The sequence below is a fragment of the Camelus dromedarius genome, chromosome 29 (assembly GCF_036321535.1).
Source record: "Camelus dromedarius isolate mCamDro1 chromosome 29, mCamDro1.pat, whole genome shotgun sequence".
NCBI classification, from domain to species: domain Eukaryota; kingdom Metazoa; phylum Chordata; class Mammalia; order Artiodactyla; family Camelidae; genus Camelus; species Camelus dromedarius.
In genome coordinates, this window is record NC_087464.1 from 4,203,983 (window position 1) to 4,224,228 (window position 20,246).

At 60.1% G+C, this 20,246-nt stretch overlaps 1 protein-coding gene across 1 annotated transcript in view; it reads right to left on the bottom strand.

The window, feature by feature from the left end:
• KLF13 (KLF transcription factor 13) overlaps positions 1-19,296 on the bottom strand; it is a 43,343-nt gene extending 24,047 nt beyond the window's left edge. The window contains exon 1 of the mRNA XM_064480506.1: positions 18,303-19,296. Within this exon, the coding sequence (XP_064336576.1) occupies positions 18,303-18,891 (589 nt within the window). The 5' untranslated portion in view covers positions 18,892-19,296. The remainder of the gene's footprint in view (positions 1-18,302) is intronic.
• Between the last annotated feature and the right edge of the window lie 950 nt (positions 19,297-20,246).

Genomic DNA, 20,246 nt, shown 5'->3' on the forward strand with positions numbered 1-20,246 from the left:
GGAGACGCTGTGGAATTCTCCACTTGGGTGTCCACCAAGCGTTGCCTCCTGGTGTCCCCTAATCTCCCTGCCGCTCTCATGTTCTTACACAAAGGCCACTGACAGCGAGGGTCCTTAGCTATTCAAAACTGCTGCAGCCCGAATCACCCCGGGCAGCGGGTGCCGGCATCTCAGAGCCCAGTGGGCCTGGCCTCCTGCACTGGCCTGGCCCACCCCTGAGGTCCTCCCAGAGGGCTGGACCCACACCAAAGCTACCCTGGAGACCCTCTGAAATCAGGCAGGAGGCCTCCTTACACGCCTGACCGCTTTCTCTAAACACCGCTGGGTGAGACAGGTGCAAAGCACCAGGCCCTGGGCCTCATTTCCCTTACCCTACACCCTGGGGACATCGTTCCTTACACCTCAAGTTCAAGCAACTGATGAAGACAGAACCTAAGGGGAGCATCCCGCCTGGACCCTCACATGCGTCCCCTGGGATCTGCACCCCTGCCGCCGAGGAACAGCTGTCCCCATAGGAGGTGCCAGGACAGGCTCTGAGCAGTGGGCCTGCACCGCCTGTGGAACGAACTTCCCACCCACCAACACCTCTGGGTCCTCATGCCCCTCCCCAACTGTGACAGGCAGACCCCTTCCCTTCCTGGCCTGTAACTTGCATAATGGCTCCACAGCCTGACTACTCTCCAAGTTCTGGGAGCTCAGGGGGACCCTCTGCAGGGCTTCACTAGGTGGAGAAGAGCCACCTCTGCCAGAGAAGCGGTCATCACTGCCGCAAGGGCCTCGCTGAGGACCCGGCGGTGTCAGCAGCTCTCCCAGTGCTCCGGTCAGCCCAGGACATGTGGCCAATCGCTGGTTCCACCGTCCAGCTCTATGGAATTGCAGGGATGCTTTTTGTTCATTCCCACCCAGCCTCACAGTGGTGGGAGGGCCGCTGGAAGCTGTGACCCCTGGGGGGACCCCCAGGGCCAGGATGGGGGCCTGAAGCATCCTGGAGAGACTGAAGCCCCTCTCCTGAATCTAGTCCTCACGATGCGCCCACCTCTGGGGCCCCGAGGGAGCCCATTTCCTCCCTGCCCATCCCTAGGCACCAACACACGCTCGTGCAGCAAGAGGCCCATGCAAGTATCAGAGGTGAGGTGGGTGACAGGGGCTGACAGGGCTGACACCTGGCCAGGACCTAGAGACTGGGGTCCAGGACCAGGCACAGCACAAGGCGGGCATGCACACAATCCCTGGCCCCCGGGATGACGTCCACTCCACTGACTGGAGGGCTGCTACTCCCACTGCAGCCCCACTGGGCACATGCTTCCCAGCTGCTGGGGGCCTGGCCAGCTCTCGGAAAACATGCCCAAGTCAGGACCACCCAGAGGGTCACTGGAGCGCCCGGGGCAGCAGCACTCCCACAGTCCTGAACTCCCCCAGATGGAATTACAGTCACGGACCGGGACCCCACAAAGGGGAGTCAGGGGAGCAGGCCTGCATAGGACACAGCTCCCCTGCTTCACCCCACAGCCGCACCCTGCAGGTCCAGAGAGAGCACAGGCCTCTACAAACAGCCCTGGACGGTGCCAAATCCAAAGGCAGTGACATGGGCAGCAAAGCTGAGCCCAAGGCACGGAGGCCTGGCATGCAGTCTGAGCCCCAGCTCATGAAAACGAAGCGGTCAGCGCCCGTGCAGATGGGCTGTGCGTCTGCGGCCACGCCAGCCAGGCCTGGGCGACAAGGGGTCTTTTGGGGGCTGGTGAAGGGAAGGATCACCAAGGGTGAAGTCAGTGCCAAGCAACCTCTCTGGGAGGTAAAACTGAGGGCACTCTCTCTCTTTCTTTGAGCTTTTCTAATTTTCCAAAATGGTTCGCAGTTAACATGTCACTTTCAATAAAACATAAGGGCACCTGTGCATGTGGGTGCCATGAGTGGCCCTTCTCCTCCTGGAGAGCCAGACCCTCAGACCCTCAGGTTCCACTGTCACTTAAGCTGGAAACCAGGTCAGAAAGGGTAGCGGGGCCAACGCCACTCTCATTTGCTTCCACTGCATCCTCTTCTCTTTACTAGACTTGACCTTCCCGTGGGCATCCTGACATCCCCCAAGTCCTGTGAGTTTTCCACTTTCCTCCCCGAGCAGGGAAACCAAGGGTGTGGGTCTCACCTGCAGAAACAGATGGAGGTGCCCAGAAAGAACAGAAGAGACCGCAGGAGCTGAGGCTGGCCCGCGGGGAGCCGTCAAGAAGGCAGGGAGGCAGGCACTCAGGCATGAGACGGGCTTTTGGAAACACACCTTCTCCTATCCCCGGGTGGGGGGGCATGTGGTCAGGGAAAAGCCAACAGAGAGCCCAAGCATTCTCCCAAACATGCTCATGGAAAGGCGGGCATGCACGCGGCCCGGAGCCAGAGGCCAGAGGCCAGGGCACAAGGGCACCGTGACACCCACTTCTTTCTTCTTCCCCTGGCATCCTGAGTCACACCGCCCCCTCCCTCCTTCCCTCCTCGCCCTTAGAGTCCCCCACCCCACCCTGTGCAGAATCCCTGGGGAGGAGCCTCCATAAGACTCCTCTTCCCACCACCCCTCAGGAGCAGCATGACCCCTGGATGCCCACACCCTGGGCCTGTCTCTCATCACCAAGACAATGCCCCTCAGGCCCAGACCTGCCTCCAGAGGGGTCCCTCTGACTTGCCTTTCGCCCACCCCCCCCAAGTGACTGGGCGGTGCCTCTCTGCTCCCACGCCCTCCGTGGTCCCCCCTAAGACCCCTTCCTTACAGGAATCTGGCTCATGGCTTTGAAAGACACCCCCACTTACCTCTCCCCACCCACAAGTGGCAAGAACAGCACTTCCCAAACCTCCGGCCAGCCCAGCATGGTCTGGGCAGAGCAGCCAGCACCCTTGTGACCTGGTCTCCCAGGTGGTCCCCAGGCACAACGGCAGAAGCCCTCTCCTCGGAAGCCTTGGTGCCACCGGCAGAGCTCTCAGGGGACACCTAGCCCTAGCTCCGTGCTTACCTCACCTAGTCTCTCAGCCCTCAAGTCCTCTGACCTGCCGAGCTCGGCCCCATCACAGACCTGACCCACCACAGCCTCAGCTGACAGCCAGCAGGCGGGGACCCTACGTGTCCCCTCAGAGCCCCTCCCTTGCTAGCCCACTCAACCCACTGTTCCCATCTGCACCTCCCCAACCTCCAGGCCCCAAAGGCAGGGGGCTGGGTCCCAGCAGCCCACCCATGACTGACCACGCAGCCCACGACCAAGGCCCAGGTCACCCCATCTGGAAACTGAAAGGTTCGGAGGCACAGGTGGTGCTTTCGTTTCTCCTTCCAGTTGAAGGTGATGCCTCTGAGAGAGAAGACGAGAAGCGGACCTGTGACAATGCAGGCGTCACCTCGAGGGAAGCCCTCCCTAGAAGCCGAGGCTGGGGCGTGGGGGTGGCAGGGGTTTCCCCCCGCCTGGAAGCCCCCAAGGCCCCGAGAGGCTGGGGGTCCAGGCAGGATGTGAGGAGAAGAAAGAGGTGGCCAAGGGGCTGCCACAAGGCTGGAACGTGGAGATGAGCTGGGGGATGGCATGCAGCCCCAGGGACGAACCAGCACTGCCGGTGACACAGGGAGGGGTCCTGGGCACATCCACCTCACTTCTCCCCAAGCGGGTGGGTCAACATCAGAGGGACCCAACCCAGGAGGGGCAGCCAGTGCTGAAAAGGAGCCCAGGACTCATGCGTGCGTGTGTGTATTGGTGGGGGAGGGGTGCAAGTTTCAGGAAAAGGAAGAGGGTGCTTTCTGGAACCACAGATGCGTGATCTTCCCAGAAACAATCAAGCCAAGCTCATCGACCTGGGGTTCTGTGCAAAATGACGGATTCCTGCTGGGACAGGCTACAGGTGCACAGAAGGTGCCGGGCGATGTGTGGGGGCCTTTGTCAGGAAAGGGGTTCATGCTGCATACATGGACACTCAGAGGGTCACGTTCCCTCTGCACCCACGACCATCTGTGCTCTGGGCATGTCATAACAAAAGCCTGCGCTCTCCCTCTAGGACGGGGATCAGAGCACGGATTTATTCCATCGGTGACCACAGACTTTACCCATGGGACAGTAGAGGCGATGAACCAATGAGGGCCCAGGGACAGCTGGAGGGTGAAAATACCATCATGAGTGGCTAAAACATTTGAAGACCTTCCCCCGGGGCTGGCTAAGCAGACACTCTGGGTCAGTGGTCAGTCCTGTGAAGGGAGGTGTCTCCACTCCACACCCCTCCAACCCCAGCCAGAGGCAGGACCTTCACAGCCCTTGGGAACAGCGAGGAAACCCCATGCCTCCCACCCTTGGCCCTGTCCTGACACCCACCCCCACCAATGCAGCTTTACACAGTACTGTGTGTACCATTGGGCAGGCCGGCTCCCAGCCCCAGCCCCATCGCCGCGACCCTGGCCACCTTCTCTCCCCTTTTGAGAGTCTAGAGCTTCTCAGCCGGGCTGCAGGGTGGGTTGGGACCCTGGTGCCCAGGGCTAGTGCCCCCCGAGCCTCCTATCAGGCCCACTCTGCACCTCTGTGTGGCCAGGGTCTCACTGCAGCCTCCTCCTGCTGGGCCCCAAGAACCCCCCCAATCACCCTGGGTCCAGCCTGAAAGACCTGAGGAGATGCCAACCCACAGCCCAGAAGCACCTGCCTCAGACTTCAGGCCCCAACCCCCCCACCAAGCCCCAAGGGGCAGCCGCACCTAGCCCCCCGCCTCAGGGGCTGGATCCCCTCCTCACAGTGTGGAGGCAGGACGGCTTTGGGGCAGTTGGGTGCTGTCCTCAGGAGGGTGGGAAGTGCCTGGGACAGCTCAGTGGGGAAGGGGCCCCGACTGCAACCCCTTCTGCCGCTTCCACCCCTGCCGGCAACCGCCCTCCCCCAGCTCTTTTCTGCCCTGGAATCCACCAAGATGTTGTTGACATAAAGGTTCTACTGCTTCTAGGGGAAAGATCTGTAAACCCCAGACTGGGGCTCATTCTCCACATTCTTAGGACAAACCCTGTGACCAGCATATTTGGCCCCCAGGAGGGGTGTGGAGTGACGGCCCAGGCCTCCCAAGCAGGGAGTGACCCACTATGAGCCAGGCCCCCGGCAGAGGGGCAGAAGCAGGCCACCCCAGAGGCCCAGCACCCAGCCAGGGCACAGAGGAGCCAAGCTGGACGAGCACCCGGACTGCTGCTGGTTCCAGCCCGGCTCCCAGCACCCCAGCCCCCTCCCCACAGCCCTGCCGGCGGGACTCCTGGACAGGTCTGAGCCACAGCCCGATTTCAGTAGGCCCTAGCCTGAAAACAGGGGTGAAGGCGGTGATGGAGATGCTCATGCTGCTGACACCCCAGCTGTGCTGCAGGTAAGGAGTGAGACCAGATGTCAGCACAGACGGGAGGGAGGGGCATGGGGCCTGCCTCTGGGGCTGGAGCCACATGATCCGGCTGCACAGGCACAGGGCTCTCCGGGCCAGGGTCCTGGCGGACATCTCGGCCCTCCAGAAAGACGGAGAAGGAAGACTCCTCGGGCCTTCTCTAGCGGCTCAGGAACCTGGACCCAGAGACGCCAGTTCCGTGCCTGGGAGGTCAGGCACCCTTGCGTTATCCGCCCCGGGCCTTTGCAGGACTCCGTGTCCACGGATGCACAGCAGCCACTGTCAGAACATGCAAACCCTGGAGAGCCTCCCGGGACCCGGCTGGCCAGCTCCAAACAGCTCTGGGCTGTCCCAGGTCACCTCCTGCGGATGGAAATCGTCCCCTAATGTAGGAAGCCCAGTTTGCATGACTACGTCCCAGGGTGCTGCTGGCACAGGTGGGCACACGGTCTGCCGGGGCCGAGAGCCCCCAGGCCATGCACCGGCAGAAGCGCCCTTCCGCTGTGGTCCCCATGGAAGGCTGGCCCTTGAGGCAGGTGAGGCTCTTAGGGCGGTCTCCCTGACTGGGGCGCAGAGAGGCAGGGGTGCAGGTGCGCGCAGCTCCGGGCCTCTCCGTGCCCAGTGCCTGGTCACTCCAGACCACGCGAGCGGGGCAAGGAGACGCTCCACACATGTCCTCAGAAACAACTTAGATGCCAGAGCAGAAAGAGGATGGCTGCAAGAGCGCCCAGGTGTCAGCTCAGAACAGACACCCCCAGCTCACACGCTCACTCAGAATCTCCCCTCAGACCACACAGGAAGCATCTCAATGCCAAAGGATGAAAAGCTGGCAGGAAGGGTGCATGACCTGTGGTCGGACAGCTGCAACTCTGGTCTCAAGAAGACCCTCATGCTTCCCCTTAGGAAACAATTCTCATATCTGATCTCACATCTGCAACTTAGAACTGCGGGCCCCAAGAAAGAGAGAAGAAAGGGGGATAGACGGCCTGACACTCACGAAGGCAGTACCCCTGTAAACAGGAGGCGGGGTGCTGCTGATGGAGCGGCCCGGGACGCCAGAGAAAGAGCGACTGTCAGTCCTGAGCGGGAGTCCCCGGCCGAGCACGTCAAAGCCGCGGGGACAGCGGGGCCGGGCTCTCCACCTGAAGGAGCTCTCCTCCCAAGGGCTGGGCAGCCTCTCCCAGGCAGCCCGCTTCTGGAAGTCCTGCCCAGAGCACCTCATCCATCTGGGTGGGGTCACCTGGCAGGACTGGCACAGCCACTCATCACCAGGAGACTGCCCAAGACTATCGACCCCCAAAGGAGAGGGGACAGGTGAGTGAGCATATCCAAAATGGCTCTGGTGACGGGTGACCCGGTCTTTCACCTCAAGTTTCCAGTTTAGTGGCTTCCACCCTTTAAAGAGCCTGCCCAGCTACAACCAGCTGGTACCTGGTAACAAATGAGGCTCACCTGAGACTGGCCGCTGCTCGGCAGTGGGTCTCCATAGCAACAAGATGCTTGTGGAGCCCCACTATCTGCACTGCCATTCTGGGGCCCAGGATGGGCACTTTGCTGACTGGGGAGCTGAGGTGGGACACAGCTCAACCCATGTAGTGCCACCAGGAGGCTCTGGGAGGTCCCAAGGCAAGAGCCGGCACCTGCTTCAGAAAAGTAGTTCTAAATTGTCTGTTTCTTTCCAAAAGAGAAATCAGCAAAGATGTCTGTTCATTCAGGTGCCGGTGAGCAGTACTATGGTGGGTGAGATTCTGCTCCCACAGGTTAAACAAATAGACACACGCACACTCATATGCACACATGCACACAACGCATACTACACACATTTATACACAACCACACACACACACATCCCTCCTACTGGGTGCCTCGCACACACTCTCAGAGGCCAGGGGGTCAGCACACCTTGAACTTGGACCAGAAGCAATCTGTTGTCCCTCCAAAGCCAGGGGACCTCACCAACACTGCATATCACCCCTCTGTTTAAATGACAACTCACCATCAGACAAAAAGGCCTTTCTCTGATAAAAACAAAACACTGAGAGGCTACTGACTGAGGTCACTAAGACACACCACACGTGGGGTCAAGCTTCCATGTAGTCAGGACAAGAGACGCGACAATGACATGGGGCTCAAAGTCCAAAGCCCAGACGGTCAGGATGTAGCAGAGGGCACAGGGCACCGGGTCCCGGACAGGAGTCCCAATGCTCTGCCCCGGTGATCACACCAACCCCACTGCAGGGAGACACTCCCTACTCAGGTACGCGCAGGGGACTGGCAGGGAGGCTGGGGCAGGAGGGCCCAGGGGCAGCCCAGCCCAACCCCATGGGCTTTAGCCTGCGAGTGCCAAGGGAAGGGAGCCCAGGGCCCTGCATGCCCCCAGTGAAGACGGACCCCCGCACACTGTTGTGACTCTGCAAAGTGACTCCAAGGACACGCCACCCACCAGAGCTGCCTGGGTCAGCTCCACTCACAACAAAACGAATGAAGTCAGCTCTCCTGTAGACTCACCCGGCACCTTCTCAGTGGGGGCTGGTGACTCCGTAGCAAGTAATTCACAGGTGATGGAGCAGGGAAGCCCAGGGCTGCCCCCAGTAAAGGGTAAGGTCTGCACAAGAGTCTGCTGCTGAGTCTCCCTGACACTGAGGTGCCCCAGCTGGCCCGGACCCTCCCAAGTCCCTCCCCCTGAGACGGGACATCCAGCCCAGTCACCTGGAGAGCAAACACCAAAATGTCACCTTGTACCAGGGTGTAAACTAGCTCATCGGGTGGGGAGAGCGCTGCTCAGGCTCAGACAGACTTACTGCCTGTCAGACCCTTCGACTGGGACCTGAACATCCCGAGGTGAGAGAGGCATTGCCTCTAAATTCTCCATGGAGCCTAATCAATCTCGGGTAGATATGATCCTGGTGTGGGGCTGACATGAGGGCTCCCGGTGCCTGGACCCCAGCCAGTGCATCCCCTACCTGCCATCCTAAGGCCACACCAGCTGTTGGTGGTAGGGGGCCCTCTGTGACACCCTCACCCTGCCCGCCATGCCAGGGCCCCTCCACAGTTTAAAAGAAAAAGCCCATGAGTCACTGGAAGAAACCTTCCTCCCATAAAGGGAATATAAATGTTTATTAAAAAATTATAGGTACCAGGTCAGGCATCTTGGAACCTTAGTCAATCCAGCTAATTAAAGGGAAAAAAAAAAATCAAAACAGAAGCCCATCCTAGAAACTTGAGACAATGAGAGCTTCTCTGGCCACAAGAGCTCTGGTTCAGCCGGTTGCCAAGGAGACCCAGTGTTTACCCCTCCCTCTGCTGTGTAGGAGGATGCTGACCAAGCCTGACCGGGAGCAGCTAGGCTGATGCCTGCAACAGCCCACAGGAAGGACCACAGGGGTGTCCTCAGGGGCCTAGCCCCACCCTAGCCCCCCACCGGTCCGCCAGCCAGCCAGGGCAACAGCACAAAGGAGAGGTGTCCACACCTTCCCCAAGCCTCCAGCTCCTCAGCACACTCACCCTCCCCTCATCAGGAGAACTAGAAATCCCTCAGGGCAGGTTAAAAAACAAGCTCAGGTCCCAGGTGTGAGGGGAGGAGGAGGAAGGGGAGGGAGATGCAGGAGGAGGAAATGCGAGGACACACCAGGCTGGACCCTCAGCTGGGCAGCACAGAGCTCAGCTCAGGTGGGTTCACCCAGCCCCAGCGAGACCCCCACATCAGGCTGCTGGCCCCATCCAGGGCCGAGCTGAGGGCCCCACCGGGGACCAGGAACTTGCACCGTCCAGCTCAGCGCCAGGGTCCCTCCAGCTCAGCGCCAGGGTCCCCTCCACCCTGAGACCAGTCCTGCCCCAGCAGTCACAGTGGGGCACACGAGGCTCCTCCCTCCCTCCACGCTCCTGCAGGACTCCACATGACGCGGCCCCACTGGGGGTCGTACAGAACAACATGCCTGTCACAGCACAGGCCACCAGCCAGACCTCATGCTGGACTGGCTTCCTTCCAAAGAAGCAACTGTCCTGACTCTGGCGGGAGGCAGACCCCGTGCACACACTCAGGTATGTGCACACACAGACACACGCATGGACAATGGCACACACATAAATATCTGTGTCCCGGGGCTCCGGGCAAAGATGAACATGTGATGGGAGGAGCTGAACACGGGAAAGTGTTTCAACACCTGGCTCATAATTCAGGGAGACAACGACGATCCGGGAAAGGGAGAATAAAGCTTGATGTTTTCAGACTAAAGTGAGAGAATTTAAGAACAAATGATGCCACCCGTGCAAGCAGAATGCTGACACGTAATACCCAGCCCCAGCTGAGGGAAGGGCAGCTTCGAATCAGCACCTGTGAGAAGCCACGGCTGAATCTCCTGCAAACCCCTGGGGCCTGACGGTAACTCAGGACAACCCCCATGAGCTCACCCTGCTGCCTACGCTCTGCTGGGATGCCCACAGGCCCACCGCATAAAATGACAGCGAAGCTTCATCATCAGAGAAGACAGCACCCTGCAAAGTCCCTCAGACTCTCCCGGAGAATCCCCTGGGGTCTGCGGCCAGGGAACAAAGCAGTGTTAGAACACAGGGTGTGCTACACCGGTAGCCCATAGGGGGCACTCTGGAAAAGACGAGGAGACCTTGGGTGACTGCCCGCAGCACCCTGGGCTGCCGGAGCTGGAGTCCTGGGGGTCCTCCTCCCACCACGTTGCCCTTGCCTGGGGACAAAAATGGCAACTGATGAACAAACTGAAATCCTTCCAGAGTGTGACATCTCAGCGATGGGATGGAGGGGATCTAACGCAGCGTCTACACTGCCTGAGCCCACCCCGCCATGCTCACTCAGCATGCCCAATGGGAGAGGACCTCAGGTAGAGACACAAAAGCCACCTATGACCAGTGGGCAGACCAGACATGGCCAGTCCGGGGAATGAGGACAAGGGGCAGTAAGTCAGGGAGGCAAGCGGAGCCCACGAAGTATCCAGACTGCTCGCCACTCCTTCCACAGCTTAGTTAGTAGCAACTGTGTAATTAATCCACATTTACCAGCCCTCCTCCAAGGAAAACCTGTCGAGGTTTGCTACTGACAAGATGCCTGGGGAGCAGCCAGGGTGCTAACCCCCCGACCTCTGGGACCCTCCCCGTCATCTCAGACATGGTTTTGAGCAAGTCAGCCGGCCAACAGCCCAGGCAAAAAGTCACTCCCGCCAAGGACACGCCTGGGCCCCTGGGCCTGCTCCTCCCCTCCTGCGGGCCAAGTGCTGGGGCTCCTTTGCCTTTTCTACTTCCTCTCTCTTTCCCAACACTTCCTTGCAAAAACTTATATGCTTGATCTTTCACTAACTTTATCTTCTTCCTCCAGCCCCCAAACAAGTTATTTATTCTTTTGTTTTTCCTAGTGAGCACTTATATAATAAAAAGAGTTAAAAACAAGTGGAAAAGCTCAGAGAAAGAATTTATAGGGGGAGGAAATTCCTGTCCTGCTCACACTAGAGGTGAATGACCTGGGGGCAACGTAACCCAAGAGAGGGAGGAGGCTCCATCCTGAGCTCCGGGGCACCAGCCGGCTGCCCAGCCATCACCTCCTGAGTCCCTCTGCGTCTGGGTGGTGGCCCTGGGTGCAGGACAGGAAGCCGCCCTGAGCTCCTCGGAGCCCACCTGGTTGGCTCCCATCTCGAAGCTTCCTTTCCACTTGCCAAGTCTGCAGGAGACAGGCCCTCACCAGAACTCCACCTTCAGCAGCTGCTTCTGAGACACGAACCCAGCAAAGTGCGCACCCCAAGCTCTCTGGTGAGTGCCCGCTGATCTGGGCCCCTGTCTCTTGCAAAGCTCTCCCACAATGCACCCTGGGCTCCAGCTCCAGAAGCCAGGCCTATGCCCTGGGCTCGGGGACCACGGGTCACCCACCCGTGCAGGGCAGGCCACACCCCTGGGGCAGCAGCACAGGGACATGTAATCTGAGACCTCAAGTCTCAGCACTTTTTCAGTCAGGTCACCTTGGGACAGACTGGCCAATGGCCACAGAGTGAGGCCAAGTTCCTGGTTAGCAAGTGTTTTTGTGTGATGAACTTCAAAAAGGGGAACAATAAACAGATCCACTCCCCCACCAAGACCCTCCCCTCGCACACAGCCAAACCCTGGAGTGGGCCCCCCTGCCCTCGTTGTCTGTGCTTAGTGATGTCAGGGCAGATGCCGCACTGGGCCAGCCTGCCCCCACCAGCATACAAGGCCCTCAGCAAGCGTGAGGATGGCCCCAGGTCGGCAGGGGACCAGAGCAGGTGGAAGACACAGCAGAGCCAGGCACCGAAGGAGCAGGGGCAACCAGCCTCACCCCCGCTGAGGGTCCCCCGAGTCTCCCCTAGGAAGCCTCACCGGCCCACTGTAGAGCCACAGGGCTGGGGGCCAAGGGTGCGTCCCCTGTGAGGCTGTGAAACAGGAAAGGAAAACAGGCTCAGGTGTGCGGACTCAGAACAGTATTTGGCTTTTTTCAGGAAAGCATGCAGAGACCCACCAGGACATCCAGGGTATCACCGGGCACAGGCCCCACCCAGGCCTGAGAAACGGGTACCCATGGGCATGGTGCCAGGGTGTGAGTGGGCGGGCTGACCAAGAGGAACACGCCCATCACCACCGCCCGAGCTGCTAGAAATACCATCTGGAAGTATGTGATGCAACATAAAATGAGGATATCTTCCTTGTCTGGGGAAGGGAGCGCCTGAGACACTCCTGCATGGGGCGGAGGGCAGGGATCGTAGCAGATGGGCCAGGCAGGAGCCCAGTGAGGGTCACCAGTGTCACGCCTGCCCCGGCAGCACCCTGGTCCTCTCAGAGTGTCACCCAGGGTTACCTACTATTAAGGGGAGAACATCCCTTCACAGTGGAGAAAACCGGCAGACGCTCCCTCACCATGTGACCCAGCCATGTAGCCAGCTAACAGAGTGTCCCCACTGTGGGGCACGGAATGCCCACTGTCACCTGCACTGCACTGTATTTCTGACCACATGTCATTTAAACTGGATCTGATTGTGAGGAAACGAGGCCGATCCAGATGGTGGGATGTTGAACCGGACAACTGCCTGGGATCCCTAAAATGCTAGTACACCCAAAGATGGGGGGCTCTTCCAGACTAAGAGAAACTAAAGACTTATGACAAGCAAATGCCATGTGTGATGACCTGCATCCCGGGCCTAGATGTGCCATCTGGGGGATCATTAGAGAAACTTGAGTATGGACTATAAGTTAGATAATGTGTAGTATTTGGAGAAAGGGAGAAAATATAATATTAGGGAGGGAAGGAGGAAAAGATTTTTTAAAATTTTTTTTTGGTGGGGGAGGTAAGTGGGTTTATTTATTCTTTATTTTATTATTTTTTTTAATGGAGGTACTGGGGATTGAACCCAGGACCTCATGCATGCTAAGCTCTTGCTCTATCACTGAGCTATACCCTCCCCCAAAAAGATTTTTTAAAAGTGTGACAAATATAACTAGTGACTCAGGGAGAAGGGTATATGAATATGTGCAAGGGGTGTGCGGGCTTCTGACATCAGGAGGCCCTGCTCACCTATCGTCCCCTGGGACCCGGTCCGGATGGGAGCAGCAGTCAGGCCCAGTGGGCACAGCCAAACTCAGGAGCGTGGCTGCCCAGGCACTAGCCCCAGCTCCACCCTCATCTGCTGTGCAGCCTCGGCCATATTTCTTGACCCATCTGAGCTTAGCATCCTTATTTAAACACTAGTAACAATAACAGTGCCTATCTCATGGGGTCCTTGTGAAGATTAAACAGCTTACTATAAATGGCTGCAAATAGAACACCAGGCCCCTAGCAAGCAGTGTGGACGTGTTAGACGCAATGTGAGAACTGAGTGTGTCATTCTACAAGTTTTTATTTTAAAAACTATTCTAACTGGGGGGGGGGGGGTATAGCTCAGTGGTAGAGCATGTGCTTAGCAGGCATGGGGTCCTGGGTTCAATCCCCAGTACCTCCATTAAAAAGCAACAACAACAACAAAACTATTTTAACTGCCTTCTTAAAGCACAAACCAGACACTCTTTAACAGTGCCCCGAGAGCTCAGATCTCCCTTGTGAATGTCAGGTATCACAGAACGCAGGCCTCACGGGGGCGGAAGGACAGAGCAGCCCTCCACAAACACCCCGTGTTTGTTCTAGTGCTATTCGGTTTTGTGGGGTTTCTCGAGTTACGTATTTAAACGCACATGTATACATATTCATAACCCTTCACTGTGTTTCCTCCCTTGCTTTTAGCCACCATCAAGCCTTCCCCTTTTGATTTGCCCCATCTAGGAATCAAACCACCACCTGGATTCAGGGTAAAGTCAGAGCAGACAGGCCCTGAGAGTGTGGGGGCCACCAGGAGCTCCCGTCAATGAGCAAACCCCACAGTCCCTACTCTGATGGGGAGGGCCCCCAACTCTGCTGGTTCCAGAGAATTCAATCAAGCCCCACACACAGGGCCTCTGGGTAAGTGAGGCGTGGTCCTATCAGCCGGCTCACACGGGAGGGCCTCCTGTCTCAGGCAGGGGAAGGAGGGGTGCAGGTGGCATCGCCCCAGCCCCCCACACACACACCACAGGCTGTGCCAAGAAGCGCCCAGGGGGGCTACACCTGATGCCTGCAGGGGCTGAGAGCCTCAGGGCATGAAAAAGTAACGATGGCTTTGTTGAGGTTGTTTCAAATGGTCTCAATATAATGCTGTCACGTGTACAAAAGGAGAACTGGGAGAAGTTTAAAAAAAAAGACAGCCAGAGACACAGCAGGAACTTAAGTACCAGGGAGACCAAGAACTGTCAGTCTATTTCCTTTAAAAAACAGAACGTGTCTTTGAAGTCAACACAGGAACTCCACAACACATTTAAATGCTGCCTACGCTGCTGTCATGAACACCCCAGGTCTCAACCAGACAGAAACACTGGCTGGACACCAGAACACACACCAGAGTCCATTGCAGCACATCTTATAATAGCAAAAAAAAAAAAAAAAGAGAGAGAGAGAAAAGCAACATCATTGTGCTTTCAGCAGGTAAGAAGCTGGGTAAGTTATGGCATAGCCAGAGGCGCACCTTGGAGTACAATGCAGCCAGGAAAAAGAATAACAATGCTTCACTGAGCAAACACATGGACCAAAAGGCTCAGTAGGCTGTGTTTGGTAGGATCCTATACGTATATTTTTTAAATCATCATATGCATGTGTACAGAAAAATCCATGAAGAGGGTCTAGAAAGAGACACACCCGTAGAGGGAACAGTAGTTAGCTGGGGGAGGGGAAGGCTTGTACATTCTGTCTACTCACTTCTGCATTGTTTGAGGAGTTTCACAATGAGGCCCATGGGCAGCCTGGGACTGAAGTGGGGGTGGGCAGGAGCTGGAGCTGCTGGCCTGGCTGTGTCCCAGACCAAGAGCTGGCCCTCTGCCAACCTGGTCTGCCCAGGGTGAAGGAGATCCCAGTCAGTCACCCTCCACTGGGACAGGCTGCCTTTCCAACGCAGCTGCCCTGGGGAGCACCTGCCAGGGCTCCATGTGCTTGGAGACCGTGTGTTAAGGCCAGAGCTTGTACTGGGGGAAAGGACCTAAATCCTGGCCCCATTACTATCACTCAGGATCGAATCCCTTGTCCAGTGAGCCAAGATAAATTTCAAACAAACCCTGCCCAAATCATCACAGGAAATGGCTGAGAGGAGGAAATGTGACTCTACCCCCTTACCCCACCCCAAACAAGGCTAGGTAACCAGGAACACCTCTCGGGGGCTGCAGGAGGGAGGGTGCACAGCCCAGAACTGCTGAAATGGGCCCAGCTCAGGCAGGGTGCAAGGGATATTTTGGCTACTGATGCTGGAGGGAAAACAGGGCACAGAGGTGTTCTGGAGACAATTCTTTGCGGGAAGAAATAGGCAAGAACGTGTTTGGGGCACATTGGCCAGGAAAGACAGAGCGGCCACTACATTAGGGGCCCACCGAGCCCCACTACCCCGGATGACAAGCAGGAATCTCCAGATTTGGGACCTGGCAGCTAAGGGTGTGGGTCTGCCCTCAGAGGGCTACAGAAGTTTCCTTCTTCAAGACCTCAAATTTTCAAATCAAAGCCCTTCAGCCTCCAAGAAAATGTGGTCGTGGTCTAGGTGTTCCCCATGGTGAGACTCAGCAAACTTCCCAAATCCAAGCTGGGAAGTTACAATCAACCAAATAATGACTGGCGAGTTGCAAAGACGTTTGTGCCTTTGTTTTGTTTTATCATGCGTTTGCTATAACGTCAACAATCACCACAAAGTGACAGAGTTGGATGACTACTGGGGGGTGTAGGTGGGAGGCCACACCGCCACACAGCCAGCAGGACAGGTGGCTCTTTGCACATATTTAGTCGGAGTGGGGATAGGAGATGAAAGCAGAGCCAGGAAGGCCAGGTCCACCCAGAGTCAAAGCTGACCCTAGGACTTCCTAAAGAATTTTCACACACACGCACACATCCTAGTTTCCCGCTTCCAGGTGGTCAAGGGAGGCATCATCAAGCTGCAGGGAGGCCTGTGTCCCTGGTCACAGAGCTGGGCAGATCAAGCTGCCAACTGCCTCCTTGGCTAAAGGGGTTTTGGTATTCAGTCCCTACCATGTAATTACCATGGGGGGGGGCGGTTCCTCAGCGGACAGAGTGAAAGGCCTGGCGTGACCTGAAACACTGCCTTCAGAGACCCCCCAGAACACTCTGGGAGCCCACAGACCAGAGCCTGCTGCTCCGGTCTTCCCAGGATGGCCTCTCGGTCACCCCCTACAGCCAGCTCGCCAAGCCTCTCCCTCCTGTGGGCGGCCCCTGTCTCCTCTAGTAACACCAATTACTTATGCTCTGCACACCTGGGCTCAGGCTGGAACTAGGCATGGACGTGCCCTCGACCATAGGTAGGGTCTTGGTTCATAATTAGGTTCACCTGGAGTACCCCTTAAACTGCAGTCAGCATCTGGGACTTGGAAATCTTCATTTCCAAGGGCCCCAAGGGAACTGTGCACTCCTGACTTAGAGATCTGGCTGGAGTTTCCACACACCTGGAGGGCGGGGCAACTCCCTATTCTTAGACGTAGCACACTGCCATCCTCTTCTGGCCGCCTTCGGTTTCCAGGTACCCCAGAGAGACTGGCTTCCACCCCACTCTGAGAGGCGCGCCCTGCTCCAATCATCTAGCCATCCTGCCCTGGACCCCGCAGGCAGGGCACACAGCCTAGACCACGGGGGCCGAGCCAACCCAGAAGGTATCCCCCGGCGGAGCCCCGGGCGAGCCCCGCCCCTGGGCCAGCCCCTCTGCAACTGGGTGGGAGGCCACAGATAAACAGGCTGGGAGAAAGATTTTCCAGTCAAGTTCCCCTCCCAGTACTGGCCTCGCCCCCAACGCGGTACTCAACCCCAGTCACGCCCCAAACGCTGCCCCACCTGGCTCCGAACCTGGCCTGGCCCCTCCCCCACGACCACACCCACTCTGGCAGTGACGTCCCCACCCCTCTCCTGAGTCCACACACCCCTAATTCTGACTCAGAAAGCCTAACGACGGCCTCGCCTTCACCCGCGACCCCACCATCTGCCACGTGGTTTGAGGCGGTCACAGCGTGGGACCAGAAATGCGGGCAAAGCCTGGTGGGAAAAGTTCGTGAGATCCTTGGTTCCTGACACCTGTAGACCTGGGGCCGGCTCAGTTCCAAATGACCGGGAGAAAAGAGCCCTTTGGCTCTAGATTCTTTAAGACTGCGGTTTTTAAATCAGCCTTTTAATCAGCTTGTGAACTATTTTACAAACAGAAAGCCTAAACCTTTGATAACAAGGTAGCAGTGTAAGGGCTTTGAACCTGTCCCTGATATGTAAGACTTAAACGTCACAGAAGACTTCCCGTGAGCTCAGGAAAAACACAATTCTTTAAACCAAACTGGGGGAGAAAGATGGCCATCCATTAAAAGGCTGTTTCCACTTTTGTGCTTAAAAACCAAAAGACGACCACAGAAAAATCAACTACAAAGTCCCGGGCACGCGCGAAGGGAAACACCGCCGTAGGGTCGGGGGCGAGGGGCCGGCGGCGGTCCGCGTCTCCCAGGCTGCAGGCTCCGGCCGCCCGCCCCCGCGCAGGTGCTGCCTGCCCGCATCCGGCCCCGGCAGGTGAGAGCGGGGCCGGGAAGAGGGCGGCGCAGGCCGACGGGCTGTCGGCGGGGAGCTCGTTTCAGGAGAAAGCGCCGCCGGGCGGAGGAGCCCCCTCAGGTCGGGCGCGCCCCCGCCGGCCGGATGGGCGGGGCTCCCACAAAGAGCCGCAGGCGAAGACCCGGGACCGCCCCCCGCGTCGGCCGCCGCTGTCTCCGGTTTCGACAAATTGAACCTTAGAGCGCTGGAAAAATTACAGGAAGAGGAGAGCGAAGAATGTGCCGAGTGCCTGGAGGGAACCCTGTCCCCACGTGAACTTCGCCCGCCGCGCGCCCGACCTGGGACGGCCCCTCCCCTCGCGGACGCGCGCCCAGCCGACTGGGGAGGGGCCGGGCGAGGACAACCCTCCCCCGCAGCTCCTGGGCGCCTGGGCCACCCACCTCCCCAGGCAGCACCCGCGGCCCCTACCCATCCAGCCAGCTCGCCCGCCCGCACCTGCCCGCGCGCCCCATGGCCTGGGCGGGGTCCCCGCCCCCGGCCCCGGCCCCGGTCCCGGCCCCGGTCCCGGTGACGCCAGTCGCCCCCGCCCGAGCGCGCCCCGGGAGGGGGCGTGCCAGGCGGGGGCGCGGTCGCCGGGCGGGCGCCGGCTCCCAGGGCCGCGAGCCGCCTCGAACCGCGAGCGGGGTCGACCCCAGCACCAAGCGGTGGGGTAAGGGGCGAGCCCACAATCGTTCCCGGCCCGCCGTCCCTTGCGCCTGGCCGGCCGGCGGCTCCGGGGGCGTGGCGGGGCGGCTGGCACTGGCCCGGGTCCGCGCGCTAGGGGTGCCCAGGCCGCCCCACTGACCTGTGTGAGTTCTCAGGTGCGCCTTGAGGTGCGAGGATTTCCCGTAAACTTTCTCGCAGCCTGCGTAGTGGCACTTGTGCTTTCTCTGCGGGGACTCGAGGTCGGCGCGACTTCGGCCCCGCCGGCCCCTTTGTCTGAGGCCGGGCTCGCCGCTCCCCGCGGGCCCCGGCTCTCGCTCGGGCTCCAGCCCCACCTCGGGTTCGGGCTCGGGCTCGCTCCAAGCCGGGCTGAGGGGCGCGGCCGCCGCGCCTTCGGCGCCGGGGGAGGCAGGCTCGGGGGCTGGGGGCGGCGCGGGCGGCAGGCGGCAGGGGGTCCTCGCCTTGCGGGCCGCGGCGCCCTCTCTGCGCTCCGCAGGGGCGGGTGCCGGCGCTTGTTGGTTAAGGTCCGCCAGGATCCGCGCCACTACGAAGAGCGAAGCGCTGTCCTTGCCGTCGCGGCGCTCCTCGACACGGGGCAGGGTGGCGGCGACAGCGGCCGCGCCCTCGGGTCTGGGCTCCGGCCCCTCCCGCGACCCGTGCACAACCGCGCGGCTCGACATGGATACGAGGCACTCGGCGGCGAAGTGGTCCACATAGGCGGCGGCTGCCATGCTGCGGGCTCCGGCCGGCGGCACTGCTAGTCGCTGCGAGTCGTCAGCCGCGCATCCGCACCCACGGCCTCCGGAGAGCGGGCGGAGGGCGGGGGCGCGGCGCGCCCTCTCCACGGGCTGGGCTGGGCGCGCAGCCGCCTTTGCCGTCACCCGCGCGGCTCCGCGTCTGCGAGGCGCCCGCCCGGCTGGGCACCGAAGAGTGAGCGCATGGGGGGCGTGGGCGAGTGGGGTCCCCGCAAGGCGTCAGGGGCGGCCTGTCCTAAGGATGCCGAGCGGCGACGTCAGGGATGACCGCGCCAAGTCGTGGCCGCAGCCTCCCCGCGCATTGTGGCAGGCGGGACAGCAGCCGTGCGCGCCGCGGCTCGGTGTGGGCGGCCCGGCCCTGGGGGTGGGCGGGGCCGGGGCCACATCTGGACCCGACGTCAGCCCCCAGCCACATCCTGGCGGCGCAGGTTACAGGCGGCGGCGGCGGCAGCCGGGGGCTGCGCACGCGGAGGGGGCGGGGATCCCGGAGCGCGCACCGGCTGGGTAGGGCGGTCGCGCGCCCACGCCTGGGGAGGGGGCGTGGCCGAGGACGAGGGTGGGCTCCATTGGTCCGGGGTTCCGCGCTCTGGCCAATCCGTACCGCGAGAGATGGCTACCAGGCCGCCGGGCCTGCGCGTGCCAATGGGCGTGCCTCCTTGGCCGGCGGGAGGAGGGGCGGAAACCGGAGCCGGGAGCCGGGCACGCTGACGCACGACGTTCGAGGGCGGTGGGTCGGACGGGGCGGGGCCGCTCCCCCTCCCCTCCGCGGTGGGGACTCCGCCGGGTATTTTGCTGCCAGAGCTTTTGTACCGTGACAGTCTTGCACCCGTGTGGAGGCGAGCACTCGGGAGGGGGCCCTTTTGTCCCTACAGCCCAGCCTGTGAGGGGCGCCTGGGTGGGTCTCTTTCCCCTGCGGAGCGCGGTTTTCTGGGCGAAGAGGCGTGCCCGTTCGGCCGGGTTCAGGGCTGCCGGTCTGGCCTGGGGGCGGAACTGCTCTGGCCGCACCCCACCGAGGCTGGGTTCCTGGGTGGCCGCGCCCAGCTCCACGCTCTTTCCCGGCTGAGCCTCAGGCCCTCTGCGCGGCCCGGCCAGGAGCGAAGTCGGGTGGGGCGGGGCTGCGCCCGCTAGAGGGACCAAGATCTCCCCGACCGGTCCTGAGCGGCCCTGGAGACCAGGTCGGCCGGAGCCAGACTGGCCCCAGGCTGGTGGTTAACCTGGCTGCGTGGGTGACGTGCCCCCAGCGTCCTGCGCTCGCAGGAGTGAACTACGTGCTGGGGCGGCCAGCGCCTCTACTTGGGGAACGCGGGGCCCCTTCCTCCGCCTCCCCTCCG